General features: G+C 48.0%; 9 protein-coding genes across 9 annotated transcripts; 5 read left to right on the top strand and 4 right to left on the bottom strand.

The window, feature by feature from the left end:
- Window positions 1-654: 654 nt before the first annotated feature.
- An11g07220 (uncharacterized protein) lies at window positions 655-1,749 on the bottom strand (the record flags this gene model as incomplete). The annotated part of the gene is made up of 3 exons (XM_059750377.1): window positions 655-1,221; window positions 1,290-1,635; window positions 1,706-1,749. The coding sequence occupies 3 exons, from the start codon at window positions 1,747-1,749 to the stop codon at window positions 655-657; spliced, it is 957 nt and encodes a 318-aa protein (XP_059601645.1).
- Window positions 1,750-2,628: 879 nt separating this feature from the next.
- On the top strand, window positions 2,629-5,693 carry An11g07210 (uncharacterized protein; the record flags this gene model as incomplete). The annotated part of the gene is made up of 2 exons (XM_001394661.3): window positions 2,629-2,719; window positions 2,788-5,693. 2 exons carry the CDS (start codon window positions 2,629-2,631, stop codon window positions 5,691-5,693), a joined length of 2,997 nt encoding a protein of 998 aa, XP_001394698.3.
- A 251-nt stretch (window positions 5,694-5,944) lies between these two features.
- On the top strand, window positions 5,945-6,176 carry An11g07200 (uncharacterized protein; the record flags this gene model as incomplete). Its single annotated transcript, XM_059750376.1, has 2 exons — window positions 5,945-5,980; window positions 6,090-6,176. The coding sequence occupies 2 exons, from the start codon at window positions 5,945-5,947 to the stop codon at window positions 6,174-6,176; spliced, it is 123 nt and encodes a 40-aa protein (XP_059601644.1).
- Window positions 6,177-6,324: 148 nt separating this feature from the next.
- On the top strand, window positions 6,325-7,589 carry An11g07190 (uncharacterized protein; the record flags this gene model as incomplete). Its single annotated transcript, XM_001394659.1, has 5 exons — window positions 6,325-6,393; window positions 6,464-6,662; window positions 6,736-6,746; window positions 6,829-7,168; window positions 7,243-7,589. The coding sequence occupies 5 exons, from the start codon at window positions 6,325-6,327 to the stop codon at window positions 7,587-7,589; spliced, it is 966 nt and encodes a 321-aa protein (XP_001394696.1).
- Window positions 7,590-8,290: 701 nt separating this feature from the next.
- An11g07180 (uncharacterized protein) lies at window positions 8,291-9,416 on the bottom strand (the record flags this gene model as incomplete). Its single annotated transcript, XM_059750375.1, has 4 exons — window positions 8,291-8,547; window positions 8,618-8,911; window positions 8,973-9,083; window positions 9,140-9,416. 4 exons carry the CDS (start codon window positions 9,414-9,416, stop codon window positions 8,291-8,293), a joined length of 939 nt encoding a protein of 312 aa, XP_059601643.1.
- Window positions 9,417-10,748: 1,332 nt separating this feature from the next.
- An11g07170 (uncharacterized protein) lies at window positions 10,749-11,108 on the top strand (the record flags this gene model as incomplete). The annotated part of the gene is made up of 3 exons (XM_059750374.1): window positions 10,749-10,910; window positions 10,961-11,044; window positions 11,094-11,108. 3 exons carry the CDS (start codon window positions 10,749-10,751, stop codon window positions 11,106-11,108), a joined length of 261 nt encoding a protein of 86 aa, XP_059601642.1.
- Window positions 11,109-11,809: 701 nt separating this feature from the next.
- Window positions 11,810-13,987, bottom strand: An11g07160 (uncharacterized protein; the record flags this gene model as incomplete). The annotated part of the gene is made up of 5 exons (XM_059750372.1): window positions 11,810-12,547; window positions 12,630-12,745; window positions 12,798-13,344; window positions 13,408-13,732; window positions 13,803-13,987. 5 exons carry the CDS (start codon window positions 13,985-13,987, stop codon window positions 11,810-11,812), a joined length of 1,911 nt encoding a protein of 636 aa, XP_059601641.1.
- A 509-nt stretch (window positions 13,988-14,496) lies between these two features.
- On the top strand, window positions 14,497-17,895 carry An11g07150 (uncharacterized protein; the record flags this gene model as incomplete). The annotated part of the gene is made up of 8 exons (XM_059750371.1): window positions 14,497-16,017; window positions 16,068-16,362; window positions 16,411-16,643; window positions 16,694-16,700; window positions 16,756-16,959; window positions 17,015-17,287; window positions 17,356-17,546; window positions 17,770-17,895. The coding sequence occupies 8 exons, from the start codon at window positions 14,497-14,499 to the stop codon at window positions 17,893-17,895; spliced, it is 2,850 nt and encodes a 949-aa protein (XP_059601640.1).
- A 1,048-nt stretch (window positions 17,896-18,943) lies between these two features.
- On the bottom strand, window positions 18,944-20,634 carry An11g07140 (uncharacterized protein; the record flags this gene model as incomplete). Its single annotated transcript, XM_059750370.1, has 4 exons — window positions 18,944-19,272; window positions 19,358-19,485; window positions 19,941-20,180; window positions 20,426-20,634. 4 exons carry the CDS (start codon window positions 20,632-20,634, stop codon window positions 18,944-18,946), a joined length of 906 nt encoding a protein of 301 aa, XP_059601639.1.
- Window positions 20,635-21,358: the final 724 nt, after the last annotated feature.

Genomic DNA, 21,358 nt, shown 5'->3' with positions numbered 1-21,358 from the left:
GCAGGAGTGACGGCCTGCGTAAGCCTCCTGCCTGCTTGTGTATTGATGCAGGTTGCCTACTTGCGCGCTAAGATAGCCTGATGCAGTCGGATAACTCGCCTTTGCACACCGCTACTGACTGAATTACACGCTGCTCCCCCTCGACACGACCCGGCGAGATGTCCTGTCAAATGCTCTTGCTTCAAATAAAGCGTGGACATGCATGAGTGGTGCTACTAGGCGTCGTAGAAATATTCCGGGACTTTCTACTGGACGGTCAGTCCTCCTCTACATGCATTATGGTCCTCAAGCCATTTCAAGGGTTTTTTACACGGAAAGCTAGAACCCCAGGTGGTATTATACTACTCCACCTGCTGTAAATAATAAAGAGTTAGTGGCAATCTGCTGAATTATAGCCCTGCCGGTCTTGTCTTTCCTACTTTCAGTATAAAGATTGAGGCTACTGAAAGGCATGAAATTACTATACATATAACCCTCGGTAGTGCCATGTACCGACTTATAGAGAAATGAAAATCCTTGAATCACAAGATCATACAGATGTATCTCACAAGTAAATACTATGCAGGGAAAAAGGTAGAAATGGAACATCTTTACCCAAACAGGAAGGGTAGCTGAAATAACTGCCTGATCGTAAAAGGGCGTATCAAAACCTATCTAGCGACCAAAGGAAAACCCATTGAGCGCCCCCGCATTCTGCCCAAGCTGCAAGCCAGAGTTGTTAGACCCCGCGAACGAGGCATTCGAGATATTGTTAACAGTGCCCTTCTCTTCCGGACTCGGAAGACTACCCAACCAGGACTTCAGCGGATTGAAGATCTTCTTAAATTCCTTGTCATTCTCATCCTTGAAGCAACTCATGCCGTGATGGCTATACCCGATGCGAACAAGTTGCTTCTGGGTATCGGGCAACGCAACCACGGCCGACTCGACTACCTTGAATTCTTCGCCGTTGACCTTCGTAGGCGCTCCCTCGAAGAATATCTTCAATTTCAGCGGAGCGGTCTGTCGGAATTGGTCAAATTCTTGCCCATATTCCAGAACGTACTGCGACATGGCCTGCAGATCCTCAGGGCTAGGAATATCCTGCTGTGCCAGGCGAAAATATTTGGTTGCTTCGCTAATGTTCGCCGGCGAATAGTATGGGGTTCCGAGAAGCATGAGTCCCAAGGTGCAATCCGCAACTTGCTTTTTGTCATCATCGTTGGCTGCTCGAACGAGAGCCTAGATGGGAAGGTTAGTAGCGGTCTTCGGGCATATCGGAAGTGAAGGAGGCGGGGAAGCGCACGTACATGTTCGCAAATCAGGCCACCAAGACAGTGGGCAATAAATATGATGGGTCGCTTAGCCTGGAATAAAGTTAGCACCACAGGAGTAAATGGAGTCTGACGTGTAGAAGATGGATGACGGACCACATCGCCGTTGCGCACTCCTACAAGCTCATCACACAGTTCATCGGAGACGTCAGTCATCAAATCCTCCGTGTTCCAGATGGTATCCACGGTTATATCGTCAGACTCGAATGCCAGGATGCGGGCGTTATTAACCAGCTTAGGAAGGACCGTTGCTGGCCAGAAGACATCATCTTCGGTCCTCCAGGATTTCCGGTCTGTCTCCAAACCATGGACAAAGACAATGCTAGAAGGCATCATCTTGGTTAGTCACACATTTGGAGTATGCTAACGATTAGACTGGAAGGTTGTCATACTCCACTCTAGCTTCGGAGACGTCCTTTATGGTCTTGATAGACATGTTCGAAGATATAATTGGTTTGCAATCAAGAGATGCTTGTTTATGTTGACACTTTGAGACACTATCAGCGCCGTAACTAGTAGACCAAAAGCGACAAATCGCTTCTTTCTGGAGAGCAGACGAAGAGGGTGGTTTAAATATTCTCGTCTCCCGCGGCCTATCAAGGACCAAGGAGGGGGAGGGGAGGAGAAGGCAGTGAATGGTTGCGAGGAAAGGCTAAGATACCTAGTGATGCGTCTAAGCAGTTACGCTCATCTCCGATGTAACAGGGGAGGTGCAATGTGATATGTAATGTCTTGTCACACGACCTGGGAGTCACCGCTAGAGCTGATCAGTATGTCTGCCTCAAGAAAGTCCTATGTCTTGCATTCCAAACCCCTTAAGTATGGCCACTACTACCTACATCATGGCAGACCCACAAACTATGATTGAGCGATGATCCACTCTACGTACCAGACACGGCCGGGTATCCGAGGGTTCCTGCTAGTCCCGGGCTGAGCTGGACGATGGAGTCCGAGCTGCAGGGAGACCCACCTGCTCTGTATGAACATTGAGATCGGAGAGATGAACCTTCTCTGTCATGTCGATCCCTCGGCAGTGAGAGGAGATAATAACCGGCTCAGACAAATACAGACCTGGAAGTCTACTGAAAGAGTCAGTCCCCCCTCAAGTTCATACACCCCAAATAACATTACGTATCTTCGAGAGTATCATCAACCACCGGTACAATGAGAGTCCCGGGCTCAAAGACAGAGGTGAGCCAAGGAAAGCCATCACTCTGCAAAATGCAGTGCATGTTAGGTTGACACGAGATAAAAGCCGGAACCGGTGCCCGCGCCGACGGCCGACTTTGCCAACTCGGAGAACAAGGGGCTCCAGATGGGCCAGAATTACGGACACATGGAGGCCTCATTCTACAGTGATGCAATTCAAGGCATCAATATTGCCGCTGGCGCATCTGTGTATATGGGTAGGGAAAGCAAACGCGTCCTTCTGAGCTTGATCAGAGAGAGCCTAACGATACGTCTTTAAATTTAGGTGAGCGAAAAACCGCGGAAGATAAACTCCTTGACGCCCTCATTGGTCGTGACCCAGAAGACAGAAAAGACCTCCGTGATGCTGAGCCCGGAACATGCGAATGGCTCTTGGACAGTGCGCCGTTTCAGCAATGGATCGAGAAGAACCCCGCTGAAACAGGCCCGCTCTATGTTGCAGGCATCCCCGGTAGTGGCAAAAGTGTGCTGCTAAAGTTCCTCGCCAAAGAAGTGGCAAGGCAGAAGCGTGTTGGTTCTCCAGGTTCTTCCCCGGTGAAAAAACCGCTTCTCTCACTGGGCCCTACCGGAAAAACCATGGCGGCTGCCTGCTTTTGTGATGACAGAAATGACCATCGGCAAACCCCTATCTGGATCTTGAGGACGTTAATGTACCGCCTGTTCAACCAGGATCGGAATTTGGTGAAACACTTGCAGAAACACATCCAGAAAGTCGAAGACTTGGATGCCACAGGATCCGACCCGGCCGAATTCCAGTCCAAGGATGTTCTACAAAAAATTCTGGAAGAACTGATTCCAGATCCAGAAGTGGAAGTTGTCTACTTTATTGTCGATGGTTTGGATCAATGTGGACAATACCAGAACGATGTTGTTTTCTTGATCAAGGAGCTCACTAAAAACATCAACGATGAAGCCGTAAAGCAAGGCGAGCAGTTCAGTTTGCGCTTCATTATCTCTGATCGAGGAAGTAGCATTGTCCGCAATGTATTGCATCCCGAATATATCATCGACATGCCCACAGACAACCAACCGGATATTGAACAAGTCACCGACAAGTCCCTCAAGTGCATTCAGGAGTACCGTGGCTTCTCCGATTCTATACTGCATTTCACCACCAGCTTGCTAAAGAAAAACTCCAAAGGCATGTTCATGTGGCTATCGCTAATTCTGGGTGATCTGCGCAGTTGGGATGGAACTTGGTCAGAGAGAAAGATTGAACACAAGCTCCATAGCATCCCACTCGATGTGGCAGCCTTTTACAAGGCAATGTTGGAGACACAATCGCTCGACTGCAGACTAAAGTTACAATCATTGTTGATGTGGGTCTATCTAGCCGGTCGGCCCTTGGCCTTGGAGGAGCTGAACGTCGTGCTTCAGCTCCAGGAAAAAGGAAAATCTGCTGGAGCTAGAAGCTCAGAAGATGACGTTGATCAACTACGGCGAGATATCGAAAGTAAGTGGGGTGCCTTATTAGAGGTCCACGACGGTTTCGTCCACCTGAGTCACCAGTCAGTCAAGGACTTTCTGTCGGGTGTCTTCAGTGTAGAAGGTGGAAAGGAATATCCAAAGTACGGGTTGACTCCGGAGGAGGCACACCGAAGAATAGCCTCCGCTTGCATCGCCTATCTGCAGATTCAGGAAGTTCACCGACGTGAAGTACCGAAGCCTCCAGTCGATAACAGCGGAATGATCGATGAGACTCGGCTTCAAGAAGTCAGAGATAAATACCTGGAAGGATTGCCCCTTCTGCAGTATGCTGTTGTGTTCGTAGGTGATCATCTGCAGAAAGGCAAAATCCAAGAGGAGACAGATGTGGAGGGCATGAAAAGCTTCTTTGCTATCGATTCAGCCGCGTTAGCCAGCTGGTCTCCAGCATACGATCTCCTGAAGAGATATACCTCAGGTAAATGTAAATGGCTCTCCGTCAGTAGTAGTATCGAGATCCCTGCTTACATGCTCCTCACAGATTCTGGACACAGTAGTAGCACGAGCCATCTATTCGTTGCAGCACGACTGAATCTCCCCTGGTTAGCTGAGCGGTCACCAACGTGGGCCACTTACACCTCTCTGCCATCACACGTCTGGGCCCCTGATTTGTCTGGCTGGAGCGCTATCCATATTGCGGCCGACTCCGAGTCTGTGGAAATGGTAGATTGGCTTTTGAGTAAGGGTGCCTTTGTGGGTGCCACGACTGTCGGGCTTCCGCATCCTGGCCGAACAGCATTGCATCTCGCAGCCTCCAAAAGCTCCGAAAATGGTCCTAAAATGGTCCGCTTGCTGCTCGACGCAAGAGCAGACCCTGGTACTGCGACACGCAGGGGGAAAAACACTCCGCTGCATTATGCCATTGACGGTCGCTCAGTCGAAACCGTGAAGGCTCTGCTAGAAAAGGGTGCAGACCCGAGCGTTGCAAACAGCTCTGGAGTGACTCCCCTTCATAAGTGTGCGGCCATTCCCGGCTTGGAAGACATTATGCAAGTTCTTCTTGAACATGGCGCAGACCCCAACAAAAAAGCAAGTATTGGTGCCGTTTCAGCGGTCCGTGGATTGTCAAGCCTTAAGAATACCAGAGATCTGTGGCAATCCTATTATACCATCAATACTGGCCACACTGCACTGCACATTGCCACCGAAGCGAAGAATACGGAGCAGACAGTGAAAATCCTCTTGGAGCACGGCGCGGACCCCAATTCCCGAGATAGTGCGGGACGAAGTCCGCTGCATATTGCTGTGGTCAAAATGCAACCCGAAGCCATGACCAAGATGTTGCTCGAGCATGGCTCCAACCCAAACGCACAAGACTCCTATGGAAAAACACCCCTTTCCATGCTTTTGACAACATTTGCACTGCAGGCGGAGCAGCAGCCGGAGATGTTCAAGACTATACAGGCTTCCAGAGAGCGAATGATTGAGATCCTGCTGTCTGCAGGGGCAGACCCACGTGCCGAAGGGAAAGACAAGCAGACCCCAATCACACTAGCTGAACAGGCGAACCTACAATGGGCTGTTGATTTGATGAATGGGAAGCAGCAAAACGGAGACGATCATGGACATGCAAATGAAACTAGTGGGTGGGGGGAGCATGCCGAGCATGCCGAGCACGCGGCTGAGGCTGCAAAGGGAATGCTTGAGCGCGAGGCATCACGGTGGCTTCCGAAGAGGCTTTTCTGATGACTGACACCAGGGTTCTCATTAGGCGAAGGTGATTATTATATGCGTAGATGTCAGGAAGTTAGGCTGTCCAGAATAATCGGGTACCAACTACTAGTAATAGATAGCTATCAAGTTAGTCAATTGTACCGATTAATGGAATTAGGATTTCGTATATAACATATGCCGAGTATATTACCTCCAAAATAAGTACGAAGTACCAAATGAAGGCTATTACTGAGTATCTTTGTGAAGTGCTTTAGAGAACTATGATGGCCCCAGGATCTTGTGATTTCTACGAGTCTGACGTAAGTCTCTAAGAACCGGGAGAACAGCTCAATTATCGCGCATTCTAACCCATTTCGAGAAATCATGAAGTTACATTTTTGGGATTGCGATTGAAGAACAATCAGCCAGACATGCCGTGTCGACATTGCCAGGCCTGCCGGCTATACTTGGGCCGTGCGGGTGAACGTTCACCCACCAAGCTCGCAGCAGGGTTGAGGATGCGTACCATAGAAAACATCACCAGAGATAAGAACAGGATATCGCCTTCGCCATTGCTAATCCACTAACGCATAACTTTGATTTAATTAAACTTATCTGCTGTGCCTGATATATATATTTATACAATCCCTATTCAATACCCAACATGGTGAAAATTGCACTTCTTGGCGCCGCGGGCCAGATAGGCACGCCCCTCAGCCTTTTATGCAAGACAGTGAGTATGACCAAATAAATGAATTATAGAAGTAAAACTCAATGTGGGGAAACTGGCTGAACTTGCCTAGAGTGATTTTTTTGATGAGATTGCTCTGTACGATATTGTTCATGTACCGGGCATCGCCACGGATTTGATGCACATCGACACCAAAGCCAAGGTTATCGGCTACCTTCCAAAAGACGATGGACTAAAGAAAGCACTTACCGGAGCTGATATAATCGTTGTCACTGCTGGTATTGCCCGGAAGCCGGGTATGACTCGAGATGGTAAGTGACAACCCCTATTACTACTGCTACTACCTATATATATTTCCAGCTCTTGACGGGTGTTCACATATAGATCTATTCAAGGTGAGACAACAACCACACAACAAAGACCCAAGATCCAAATGCTATGCCCTCACTAGAACAAACCTCTCTAACAAACACTCAGACAAACGCCCACATTATCCGCGCCATCTTCACTGAAGTCGCAGCAACATGCCCCAAGGCAATCTGCTGCATCGTCACCAACCCTGTCAACTCCACCGTCCCCGTCGCAGCGGAGACTCTCAAAAGAGCAGGCGTGTTTGACCCTACGCGTCTCTTTGGCGTGACTACCCTGGACGTCGTGCGGGCATCTACCTTCGCGGCGCACGCCACGAACACCGACCCCAAGACTTACAAAGTTCCCGTCATCGGTGGCCACAGCGGAGCTACCATACTTCCGCTTTATAGTCAGGCTCAGCCACCGGTCGATCTTGATGATGAGACTTTGGCGGCTGTTATCAAAAGTATGTCACTACCTGGCGTTTCAGCTTCCGTGGGAGAGTGCGTGTATGCTGATTGTCATGGGAATGAATAATAGGGGTGCAATTCGGTGGCGACGAGATCGTGAAAAGCAAGCAGGGCGCTGGAAGCGCTACGACATGCATGGCGTATGCGGGATTTAGCTTTGTTAAGGCCATTCTGGCAGCTATGGCTGGGGAGACTGTTACTGAGGAGGCCTATGTCTATCTTCCGGGTATCCCGGATGGGGATGAGATTACGGCTAAGCTTGGGGTGGACTACTTTGCTGTTAAGGTTGAGATTGGTAAGATGGGGCTTTCGAAGGCGCTGCCGTTTGGTGAGATATCCGAGAGTGAGAGGAAGCTTCTTGGGATTGCTATTGAGGGGCTGAAGAAGGATATTGCTACGGGTTTGGCTTTGGAGTAGGGGTGGTTTTCTGTCTCAGGCATTTATTTGACAATCACGCATGGGGTCCACGAATTGCCCCATTATTCTCTAGAACTGGCTTGCTCTCAACCCATTTGAGTGGGTGGGATACTGACCTGTCGATATAGTCCCCGTAATCATGAATGGTGTTCGGTCGCATTGACTAATTCTCGGCTCAAGGAAACGGCACTGATGTTAGAAATAAGTTGTTTTCTGTATAGTGTATTCGGCGTGGGATTTGATTCCCTTTCTATGTTCACACAACAGAGTGTAACTAGATGAGGTAAAGATTTTTATAATAATGAGGGACAATTCTTGGGGTCCGAGCCGAACTGAGATGGATCACAATGTAATCAATTTTCTGCTCATCACTGAATTTATTTTCCCTTTCTGAATTCTCTCTTTGCCTTACCTGCCGTAGTCCAGCTGCTCTTGACCTGGAGCTATGAATATTCTTGCCGCGGATAATGAATGTGATTTTCCCATGTACAGTTAATCGGAAGCGGAACAAAACCCATTCGATTTAAGGATATACTCTTACGTTCCAATCGATGGCACGATGTCAGGAGCTTGAACAATTGCATGAAGACCTTATGATTAACACAATCCTTCTGTCCATCGTGCGCACAGCATCAAAGCCCAGGCAAAAGCGAGGCATCCACCCTCATTTCAAAATGACCCTTCTCCATCAAGGAAAGCCTTCAGGGAGGTGGCCACATCCCATCGACATGTTCTGGTTTTCGGGGAATCGGGTATACTTCGACAACCTTACCGTCTTCCCACCTAGCACTAACATCGAGCTTCTGGTTCAACGCAAGAAACGTGTCCCAATTCTTGCAGGTATGGTATGTGTTGAAGTTTGGGTACGGCACGTCCAGGCCTTTGACCCAATTATATGTCACTAAGGAGAGGTCATCGTGGCACATCAGGGTCTGACGAAGAATATCAACACAATGGTCTGGGAGAGGAATTAGCTGTGTGATCTGGGAGCGCGAAAAAAACGGGAAGAATTCGACGGTGAGACTTACCTAAGTGAAAAAATATACGCTCTTCTGTTTGATTCACGAAATGCTCATCTCTGTCTTTGTAGTAGTCCATGTGTATTCCTTTTCGCAGGAGATCCTGAGAACAGGAAGTAACACAGTCAGCTGAACCGTTCAACCTGCACATAGTCGCGGTACTCACAACACAGTGTAATTGGTGAAGAACGTCAAAGGTCGCCATATACTCTTGCTCAGGGCCAGCATTTTCGATTCGTACTGCAAGATCAGGATGATTATTCAATGCTGTCAGCTGCTGGCGACTGATGCCCATTGCACCTCCTATCAAAGGGTGTTAGCTGGTAGGTCTGACAGGACATGGAGGGATCGTCTGGTATCTAACTTGTCAAGTTGTACCATTTGGCATCTACCTCCGGTCCCACACCCGCATAATCGGAATGGGCGCTATAGAATTGTCGGTTCTCGTAGACGATTCCACTTTCGAAACCCGGCACTTTACATGATCAGTCAGAATCCACGCAGAAAATTAGAAACCGAAGGTGCACCTACACCAGTAGTCTCTAGGTTTTTCAATGAAGCCTTCTCGGCGGGAATGGGGTGCGACTGTCCAGATGTTGAAAACGAGCATCACAGTATTCAACAGGAGCAGGATGACACAAACAAATCCGAAGATTAGGTATTTTCGGCTCATGGGTAGACTCGAATGGATGACATGGTCCTCAAATGGCTTGCTAAGAAGTACTTGTCTGGCTTCGTCTTTGTCGAGACTGCTGCTCCCATGGCAGTCACTGCCGTCGTCAACTGGGCTGTATGCGGCATCTTTCATCTTCGTTTCTATCGTTAACAGAGCGGCCTGGTTTGCCCTTGAGATAAGTGACTAGAGTGGCTGTGAATACTTCTAGACTCGGTTTATGTTGTCTGTCACATAAATCCCATCACTAGATCATCATTGGGAGGGGTTATGTCATGATAGGATTGAGTGGTATTTAGCAGCTCTCACTCGGTCATCAGAAATTGCATGGCATCATAGGGCAATCTTTGCCTATCCTCTGAAGTGTAAGCATTATTGACACATATATCAAATCAGTCGCAGATCACAAGGTAGATCGCCGATGGAGCGGTCATGAGCGCCATGTTGCACATCATAGCTGCTGTGATACTCGCATCGTACGCACTCTACTCCCAACCCTTAGTTCGCGTGATCACCTCTTTCACAATTTCCAGAGATCTATCTGCAGCCACCTTTCTGATTATCTACACTCCATTACAGTTGAAATTTTACTACTGCATCTGATCAGTGTGTCATTCCACTTGTTCATGCTGATAGTTGAGCTGTACATATTGTACGTGGAGCCAAGAGATACCAATATAGGAGGTTATAATAACTGCCTCCTTCAACGGCGGGACTTGACATTCCAGGAAAAAGCAATATAGGAGTTTATAACGACTGTTTCCTTCACCGGCGGGTCGTAGAAACTCCAGGACAAAGCAATATGGGAAATTGTAACGACTGGTTCCGTCACCGGCGGGTCTTAGAAATTTGTAATAAGGTTGGCTAGACCCAGTACAGCAGAGTATGAGGCCAAGATTAATACGGTAATGGCTACTCTATATTCACTGTTAGTTCAATATTTCTCTTCAATATACGGAAAATTGTAGTATCTCACCTCAGAAAAAGCATAAAAGGCAACCAAAATCAGTCACATATGGTACACTGCATGATGGTTGACTAGCGCAATCCCTGATCATCCAGCCTCAGCTCAATTTCCTTCCTGAGCTCAATATTGCATGGACCTCCACCCGCTGCCTCACAATGTACATGGTGTCGGGACATATCTGACCACCCTCTGGTCTGATGGTTGCAATATATGACTTTTAGTCTGACGGTCAGTGCGTTGACACATGACAGGAAATCCAATGAAAGCATGGGCATGTCGAAGACAAGCATTGTTCACTGACGTTTCAACAAGTACCTTCCAAGTAGCGAGGGGCGTAAATGCCTCATAGAAGCGGTCTATATGGGGAGACCTGACTACAGTATATAATGTAGGCCCAAACCTGGAATTCGGGCTGCAAGTCTAGTATCTCAACAACAGCAACAACAACAACGACAACAATCATCAAGCATACTACTACCACCAGCTAAAAAGAGAACAAAATGCGTTCGATTATCTTGCTAGGTGCTCTTATCGGGCTGGCCATGGCGGCACCAAGTGCGTCTATTCCGACGGAGAACGGCAAGCGGGAATGGCTCGACGGCTACGGTGGTGGTAGTGGAGACAGATATGGTGGTGGCGGTGGTAGTGATCGCTACGGCCAAGTGGGTTGCTTCCAGCTCATAATGGGGAGAGGATACTAACATCTTACCAGGTTAAGCGGGAATGGCTTGACAGCTACGGTGGTGGCAGCGGAGACAGATATGGTGGTGGCGGTGGTAGTGATCGCTACGGTCAAGTGAGTCACTTCCAGCTTTAATAGGAAGAGGATACTAATATTTTACCAGGTTAAGCGGGAATAACTTGACGGTTACGGTCATGGCTGCGGAGACAGATATGGTGGTGGTGGCGGCGGTGGTGATGGCTATGGAAGGGTAATGCCCCTACCTTCTCGACCAGTCAAGATGCTAAGGATACTGTATAGGCGTAGCTATAGCCCGTTGGTAGGCGAAAAACTCTGCAGTAAGCAGCGCTCGTTGTATGCTTTATTGTGCAGTTCGCTCATCAAAATCAGGCCCTTTTATCAGTTACGCTTTCGATGGATGTTTCCTTGTTCTTGATGCAGCATTCAACATGCAAGGTACTGTATGGCTGTGATGTTTGACAGGCTTTGCCTCTTCTTGTCACCTAGTCTTGAACCTTAGTCATTAAATGAACACAAGTGATGAAATTTTGACTCCATGTGGAGGAAGTAGTTTGAGAAAGGTTCCTCATTGTCCCCTGGTAGCTTGCATCCTTGGTAGGACACTTTTGTAAGTCTTCAATAGGCCATTCACCTCATTTTTAATTAGGGCAAGTTCAGGTTGGTGATATAGAGTATAGTATAGTCGACCAAATATTAGAATAAAGGTGCCGGGTAACCTCGATAAATGGAAGATAAAAAATAAATTTACGACTATTTTATCAAAAAATGACACTTTTTCTCTAAGGAAGAAGATTATATCTTTACTCAATTATACTTCCTTGCTTCATGATACAAAATGGGAACAAGCCATCACACACATCACCAACTATTCATCTCGGCTAAGATGTCCCCCCCTCCATACAAGTGTCTTCTAGGTCCTGCTAGAGCCATTCGGGAGGCGTCTACTCGCTCATTCACCATAATAGCCGGCAACAGGGTATGACTGTTTCCATCAGTCGTAAAGCATACCTTGGAAAGCCGGAACCTCTCCTGCTCACGCAGTATGGCCACAAAGTCGTCAAGGATGTGAATGGTACTGCTGTTCTCTGCCAGATGAAGTCCATCAATGACCCAGATAATTGATGGCGGCGCATGCACCAAGAGCTCTCTGATTATGTTCAATGCAGTGGAGGCAGTCCCTATCGCCCCGTCAAGAAGTTCAAACTGCCCCAGGAGTATCGGAGCACCGTGGAAGTCTGCGGGAAGTAGACGCGTAAGTTGTGCGATGATGGTGTACAACAATGCGATGACAGAGGCTTCTTGATTCGAAAAATTCGTGGCAAAATTATACCTTGGCTTACAGAAGAAAGAGATACAGGGAATATGTGCCCTGGTGCTAATTGCGCACAGCTGCATGGCTGCCAAGGAGAGATTGGAACCATAAGAGGATAAAGGATCCCCCTCTATCCAGATCATCTTGGATTGGGGGCTCCGCACCCAGTTCTGGATCTCACTCAACACTTCCTGTGGCAGCAGAGAAGATGGGTTTCCCCGGAGCGCGTTGGAAAGCTCTTCTCTGCCATCCTCCGTGTATTCTGCGAAGGACATCGTGGCTTTCTGAACGTCGTAGCGCGTGCAAGTAATGTCCGCGTCTGGAATGAATCATCAGAAAGGCACAATAAAACGCAATGACTCTCACAAATATACCAGAGTCTGACTCATCTTTCAATGTCTCGACTTCTGCAATCTGAACATCCATCGGCTGAACATCTCTCGGGCTCACCGGCTTCTCACCTATCGTCACCGACTGCCGAACTAGATCACAGATTAGATTGCCAGTCCAGGGCGGCTGAATCGGCCAACCTACCGTATCCTGAATTTTTCTCAATGTCCTGCAGAGTTTCCAGCGAACATGATCCTACAAGCTGACCGAAGTGATGGAGCTTCGCCTGCGTCGCATCCCGGCTATCGCCACGACTCCCACTCCCCACAACGTGAAGATAGAGAAATTTCCCAGAGACATCAATACCAGAGGCGTCAATTGACTGTGGGCTGACAATATCCAGAACTTGGCCCAGCTTGCTGTTGATTCCCAAGACCTGCTTCTCTGCGAGATGTGCCGCTTCGTCGCGGATCCGTGCTACCGCTGATTTCATCCGATCGACCAAGTCCCTGACTTCGTGATCATAGGAACTCCTATCCAGGATCGTCCGATATCGATGGCGTGGTCGACTGAACCATGACATTGCGTTGCAGAGAAATTCGAAGACCATCACATAGTAGTCAACCACGAGCGTCCTCATGTCCGGGCTGTCCCAGATATCTGTCTTCTTTTGGACCAGCCTCACATCACTGCTGAGGTCAACTAAGGCGGAAAAGAACCCTTCAGCAATTCTCTTATAATTGGCACATATCTAAGTACTCGAAGAGGTTTTGAGCTCATGGCTAGTTCGTATTCTTCGGATCTGCATGCATACCTTGACAACCGACGACACGACGCCCGTGATGAGGCTGATGTATTTATCTCCGGTCGGAATGAATTTGAACAGGTAAGAATGATCGTCCATCATCTCCAAAAAGTCTGCAACATAACTTTTGATCTTTCCCAATCCTTTACTTCTTTTAGCTTGCCATTCCACTTGGGCGTCTTGGATGATGTTCCTCAACGTTATAATGTTCGGTACCTCTGGAACGAGCTGGCCGGCGCCCACTGCTGGAAGTTCATGATGATGCTCCCTAAATCGCTGCCAAATCTCCACAATGCTCCTGCGACCGTCATCTAACCGCTTCAAACCCGCGTCGCTGGTAAATGATCAAGACTTAGCATGACACCGCTTTACAAATGCTTGCCAGAGTAGATGATCTGCCTCACTCTGTAGCTTCCCCGAACTTGAGCCATTTGGTCCATTCTTCGGCCTGGCGCTGGGACTGCCTTTCTAAGTCATCTCGCTCTTTGATCGTAGAGCTTAGAGCCTGGGTGAGCGGATTGTTAGGCGACTCGTGCTCTGCTTTCATACTATATCGTCGGATCAGAGAAGATATCGGTGGTTGTGTCATTGCTTTCCCGTGGACCTGAAGGCACGAAAGGTCAAGGGTTGTCGGATTCCACTTGTATGTGGCGTGTTTCATATAAGAGACGAGTTGGTGATGGATTCGTTAGTGGGGCGGAGAGGGCTTGGGCATTGGGCACTGAGAGATATCCCATGTCTTTTACGCCCCCACTCAGCCTCGTCCGTGGCCGTCTGAGAGCCAGCAGACCAGCCGCCAAGGCCAAGGAAAACAGGGAACACTCGTATTGGCATGAGTGGTATGGCAACCGGACACGGGCTCTATAATCGCTGAGCCCTGAGGATGAAGCGCTAAGGGGGATGCTAAGCCTCCCAGCCTCCACAATACGGTGAAATCTGCAGATAAGCAGCGCAATCAGCTTAAGCGAGGTTTTATAGGCTGAGTGGTATATATGAACACTCAAGCCTGTCTGTGATGACCGGCAAAGTCTGTTTCTTCGGAATCAACAAGTTGATACTCGTTCTCACGCCCGGTTTCACGAGCAAGCATACAAAACCATGAACGACGGCGCCGCAGGAGACGTGAGTGTCATATCCTTGGGCACTTCTTCGGTCTCAACCCCACCTACCGACATAAGCATAAATGTCGGCGCAGATCCAAACTCCACCGTGTCGGATGTCAAGACACCCCAAAGTAGCGGGGCAGATCACTCCCCAAATTCCGATTTCGAGGAAGGTGCCTCAGGGGAACCAGTGACACAAACCGACGGGGAGGGAGGTGTTTCCAGTGAACAAGACAGGGATCAGTGTGAAGATAATCAGGTATCTTGGGCAACTTTATACTGCCCAGAGATAGGACGATCCCATGCGATCCTCCTAGATTTTGGGCTTGGTGAATGCCCCAAGTGCAGTCAGAATTTGATGGCTATGTGGACGCAGCCCGCGTGGCCTCAGCAAGAATTCGAGAATCCGCAAGGATACAGCAGTCAGCAGTTCAATAACGAGGCAGGACCACCTTTGCCTATGAATGGGGAAGCTGAGCAATCGGCTCCCGCGCCTGAGGTACACGAGGACCCCAAGACCGAGCCTTCCTCCATTGTCACCTATTGCCTGGAGTACCGAGATAGCGGGAATAACATCATCACCACAGTGCCATGGGCAGGGCCCTTCGACAGCTCTGTAATTCGGAAAAATGCCGAAGTGAAGCAGGTCGTCATCTTCAATGTCACCACCGTTCTGGAAACGTCTGTACCATCGGACCCCCACAGGTACGCACATGAAACCGAGGGCCTACTACAAGATGGTATCATAACGAACCCGACCATCGACGTTGGGGTCCATTCCACCCGCATAACTATCTTTTCCAAGTCGCTCCTCAATGCCCTCGCTCACGTGGTAACTTATTACCCAGCTGAAAGACTGGAAGGGGAATATATCCAACTCAATGCGCCATTCACATTAATTGGCCATCATCTTAGCGAGCTTGAAACTTACCGAGCGACATATCGCGAAGATGATGTTGGTTCTTCACAGCCAGATGCCGCAGATCACGAGTCTGTCCTCCCAATATGCGACAAGGAGACATTCGATCAGCTAGGCCTTCTGCTTCATTTTGTGAAAGACTCATTTTATAAGGATCGTCTCAGCGATGAACTTGCGCGGCATTCTCGGAACCGTTGCACATTCCCAATGTTATGGTTACTCTTCAAACCCGGAGAAACTGTCTATATGGAGTCAGGGGGTCAACTGTCAGCCTACGTGGTCCAATATATGCAGGTTGACAGAACCTTGCTCTCGTCCACTAGTCGAAAGTTTACTCATCCCTATATCATCCAGTTGTGGAATCTTGATTTCAATGGGACATTTGTCGGGAGGAGCTCTAGAACCGTGACTATCGCACACTTTGATGGCGAACGACAAGTCACCTCGCTCAAGATCTTCCCAGGCCACTTTATCGACAGGCAGGACAACGGAAGGACTCGAAAGCACTTAGAGGATCTTGGACAAAAATGGTATGAGCTTCTTCAGGGAAAGCAGGTGTTCTACTCGGGCGAGTTCCTAGGTCCATCTAAGCGACAGGTAAGCATGCGCTGATCACTCGCATGAGCTACACTGACATATTGTGGTAGTACCAAGGTCGCGTCTATGTCGACTCAGCTTCATATTTCGCACAGCACGAGTACACAGCTCCAGATATCTGCGAAGTCGAGGACATGGGCGATGGACTAGCCAAGTGCCTCTGCGAAGAATGTCGTGGCTGGAAACCTCACCCGTTGCCTGACTTCCGGTGGGCCGCTTATGATCTTCTGGACCCGAGAGTGGATAAAGATCTTGAGCTTCCTCAGTCCCCGGAAGGTGCTCGTCATCGCTATTTACTCTGCAGTCGGGTTCTTTATGGGCTTGTCCTGAAGTCCAGGACATGGGGTCAGTGCTACCATGTCGAACCTACCTCTCTCAACGAATAGCTAACAGGCGCAGAGGAACTCAATGTGGCATATTGCCAGGAGCCGAAAGTGAACAGAAGGGCCATTGATAGTCTGGTTATGCCCGAAGCGAGAAAGGAAATGATTCGAGCTCTTGTGCAGAAATACACAGATCCCACGCCGGACAAGCGCAGTAAATCGTGGGGAGCCGACTTCATTGAGAACAAAGGCGAAGGGCAGATATTCCTCCTTCATGGTAGTCCGGGTGTAGGGAAAACCTTTGTAAGTTGTATTCACCTCCTGTATGGCTGGAATTCCATTAACTGTTGCAGACTGCCGGTAAGTCGGAAACACGTTGAATACAAGACGCCGCTCCACCACTGACCCAACCCAGAATGTATAGCCGAATACACCGGACGGGCATTGTTATCGCTGACCGTTGGAGACATCGGTACGGACGAAGTCGTAATGGAGAAACAGCTGTCTAAATGGTTCAGACTAGCCGAACAATGGGGCGCGGTTATGCTCATCGACGAGGCGGATGTTTATCTAGAGAGGCGACAGATTACAGATCTTAAGCGCAATAGCCTGGTATCCGGTAGGTCCAATCACTAAGTTCTCAAAAAGCCACTCTAACTTCTTTCTTCTATCAGTGTTCCTTCGATGTATCGAATACTACCGAGGGATCTTATTCCTGACGACTAACCGGGTCGGCCATTTCGACGACGCCTTCATCTCCCGAATTCACGTTGTCATTCGGTACGACAATCTGAGCGAAGAAAACCGGAGAACAATCTGGGAACAATTTTTCGACAAGTTGACCGACGAGCGCCATGATTTCGTTGTGACTCGGCGTGCAAAATCTTATGTCTTAGAGGATGAAGTGATTAGCAAAATGCAATGGAATGGACGAGAAATCCGTAATGGTATGTCACCCGCCAGATCTCACGGACAACAAATGCCTAACATAATCGCTTCACCTAATTTTGTATAGCCTTTCAAACGGCCGTTGCTCTCGCCGAATACCGCTTCTCCCAGAAACCGGACAAGTCCAAAGACGACGGACCGACCTTAGACCAGCGAGACTTTGAGCAAGTGTGCAACATGACGAGAGACTTTAAGCAGTATCTTACCACCGTGCACGGTATCGATGAGGAGGATCGCGCGTTCCATGCTAAAGCCAGGGTTGGAAATCTCCGGAGGCCTTGATACAACTGAAACTATGTCGCCCAGCTTGGGGCCACAGAGTCTGTGTAGATATGGAAGCTGTACTCAGTCAAAATAGCACAAAGATGTCACGTAGACACTATGTGTTGTCAGCTGTACCAACTAGGTCATTCACTCATCACTCCCCTCCTCATGACTCACATCTTACCTTAGCATTTACTAGTAACTTGGTCATCATTAGGTCTGCAACCTACCCTACCAAAAAGGGGTACCCAATCAGCTCCCCCCATCCTCCGAGAAGTCGAAACAATCGCGAAAATCCACTTTGCTTGACAGACCAATTATTCGACGCGCCGGTGACGCGTAGAGGTAATTATAGAATCAGATCATATCTGATTAGATTGTCTTCTTATTTTGGGGCCTGAGGCGATGGAACGAGATGACATGCAAGGGAGCGGTTGTTTACCGTTATGAATGAATGTTTCATACTACTAACCATACACGCTTCGCCTGATAAGTGATCTAAATCTACATCGCCGGCTGTCGCATTTTAAGTGTGCTTACAATGCTTTTTGTATTAGTTGGACGTCGTCGCAGGAACATTAATAGCTGTATAAATAGGCTAGTTGATGGAATCTCCCGAGCTTAGAAGCCATCATCACAGAAGTACTAGCAATAATGGAGTGCCTCTCACTAGGCAAGATTCAGGGATAATATTATCCAAATATTTCTCGGAATACTCCTCTCACCCCTAAGTCTTTGAATACTTCTTCCCCACGTGAGCTAGTTCAAGCTAAAGTCCCCCATGTGCACAGTTAGTATCCACGACCCATCAAAGCCTATTGTCCGCTTTGCGAATACTAAACGGTTTCTATACTATATATTGGAAGTGGACCAAACAGCCAGACGCATTTACTTCAGTTTCGACTTCATCGTACAACCCTGAACTTATTCTTAATATAGAGGGAGCTTCCTGTTTGTATCTGATTATTACTAAAATAGATATATATATCTAGTTTATTACTTAGCTTGCGCAATTAAGATGACCACTGGTCTAGTAGGTGCGGAGGAATTATAATCAAAGTAGGCTTAGTAGTGATTTTCTTCCGAAGCTCATCTGTGGGTCATGGGAATCCTCGTCTCCTCTTTTTGCGATAAGCCGATTATGCGTGCTTATAAAGTGCTGCGTTTCTGAATGTGCATTACGCTGGCCTTGTCAACTATCTCGATGGGAATGACCAGTTTAGGCTTACCCCCCGACCCAATAGCCACTATGTAGAGTTGCAAACGAGTTCATCAGGATGTTTCGTTCATGCGGGACGCTTGACTCCTCTTCTATTTTGAGCGTTGCCTCCATGATCGATAATTCGAGTTGAACAGAGTACGGACATTAGATCTTTCCCGATACACCGACGCTAGTCTTTTGTGAATATAGTAAATAAAGCCTCTGTAACAGTGCAGGCGAAACTTCCGTTGAAGGCGGCATGTAGAGAAGAAACAATCACTTTGACTTCCAGAATTTTATGATCAGGATCATACTCCCAACTGCACAGCTTAGAGGCCCTCTCCAAGTTCTGGCGGATTTTTGTAGTGACAACATCCCGTGACGCCTTCAGGAGCGAGGTTTCCTCTGTAGGTCCGTGTAGAAATCTTTCCATATAATCTCGTGCCTCTGTTGATGAAGACACCGGGATCGCTCGATGTCTTGGGTTGGTATACTTGTCTGGCATATGCGAGACGTGTCCTTAGAAGGATTAGTATCACGTAGTTCAAGTTGCGATTAGCTAGCATATGCTGGACGCGAACGGGAGTTATTCAAGATGTCTGACCATCGAGATAAGGTATATATGTCTCGCACGTGCAAGACTTATCCTTATCAGCTAGGCGAGTGATGGTCGGGGGATAGCTAAAGGTGCCATAGTGGGCTGCACAGAGGATTGTGTCGACGCGCTGATCGCTAGAACAAGAACGAAATATCGCATCTATCCGATGAGCTGGTGAAGACGAAGTCTCAAACAATGGTACATAAAAGAAGTGTCTAGACCAGACAACAGCGAAGGGTACCAAAAAGCAGGAGAAAGGTAGGAGTCAAGACCGACAACCAAGAGGCAGTGATGGAACTGTCGCAGGAAAGCGGGACTGGGACTGAGGCAACTTATTATAATAAAGAGAAGGGGGAAAAATAGGCCTAAATATGTAGGACCTTGAAGATTAAGAAGCAGAGTGCATGTGAGTTCTCGCTAGTTTGAAAGTTTCATTCCCTTCCTTTCTTCTTCAAAATGATGTAACAACTTTCCCCTATTCCAGACGCTGTGGCTGTCAAGAACAGTAAACAACCGAGTAGGAGAGTACCGGATGATCAAAGCCACTATACGGTAGTTACTTCCAGTGGACTAGTATGTCAGGAGGTACTTTCTCTTGCTTTCATCACCGAGTTGATTATTGTTGATCATGTTACCATCAGCAACAACAATGAGACATGACCGTGCGCGAGTTAGGGCCACCTTTGCACGACGATTGTCAGAGGCAAATCCTAAATAATTTGCATCTCCAGAAGTGGCCACCCAGTCAATGATACTCGTGTAAATCTGGTTACATTGCATAGATTTGACCGTGGCGTAGGATAGACTGTATATGCCGAAGTCATATCCCCTCAAAGCAGATCCAACTCTTTGGATAGATCAACCATCGCATTCGTTTATGCCTTCTTTTGATCGGCATAAGTAGAGATAATTTAACATATGATATCTTCAATGGTATCAATAGCCATTCTGCGTCGAGAAGTGTCGCGCATCTCTAAAGAGCTCCTGGTTCAAATTCTTTGCCGCCTCTACCATTCCGGTTCCATGTCCTAGCAGCTCGTGGAGGGCCGTTCTATCCAGGCGGAGATGCTACACAGAATGGATTCCTCCCCACCGAGGACACAGTCAATCTCGAAAACTTCCTGGGCCTCCATGATTTCGGGCTTGAAATGCTTCACAGAGGTACTAAGGCAGCACATGCACCATAGCCAACGCGGTTTAATCACCATTTCACGCACGAATCGCGTCTTGTTAGCCGCATTTGCGCGGCGGCGACGACGCTGGCCAGCCCCTCTACCCGCCATAATGAGCGAAACAACGAGTATGACGCGACCTGCTGGCAATTCGGAAACGGAACAGATGCGATTACCCCGATTTCTTTCACGGTGAACCGCTCAGGAAACGCTTTCTAAATAATATAGTAACAAAATCGTGGAAGGAATTGCGTGAGAGAGTCCTGTAAAGTCCTAGCTAGAGTAGAATACACGCAGAGGTAGTTTCTGCAAAGATGCTGAGTCGTAGATTTGATATTATTATTTTATGGGCTATTCTCAACCCTCCCTCGTAAGTAAAGCCGCAAGTGGACTTTGAAAGATAAGTGTGCATCTGACACCGTACGGGCATATTAGCGATGGACAATTTCACGCAAGGAAGTTGGTTTATTTGAGAAACAAGATCTTCTTCTGTGAGTTCTAGACTCCTTTTAGCCAGGCGGTCCTGTAACTATATCATAATCCCAGGAAAATTGGAAGCCGTCTGCATTGTTTTATGACGGTGCTTATACCCTTGCAGGAATTATAGAAAAGGAGTTGGTGTATAATGGCGTTCCCCTCTGTGGCTTAACCATATTCAAGATGCCATTATGGATATGATCTATTGTCGCAGATGTTTATGTTCTGTGTCATCCGGAAAGGTCACCCCCTGCCATGCAATATTTTTGAAACGGGAAGATATAAGGGCTCTTTTTATCGTCGCTCCAGACACTGCATCGTATAACTTTGTGAATGCAGTTCTACCCCCCCCTCCCCC

This window comes from Aspergillus niger (assembly GCF_000002855.4).
Source record: "Aspergillus niger supercontig An11".
NCBI lineage: Eukaryota > Fungi > Ascomycota > Eurotiomycetes > Eurotiales > Aspergillaceae > Aspergillus > Aspergillus niger.
This window is presented reverse-complemented; position numbering and strand designations above follow the sequence as displayed.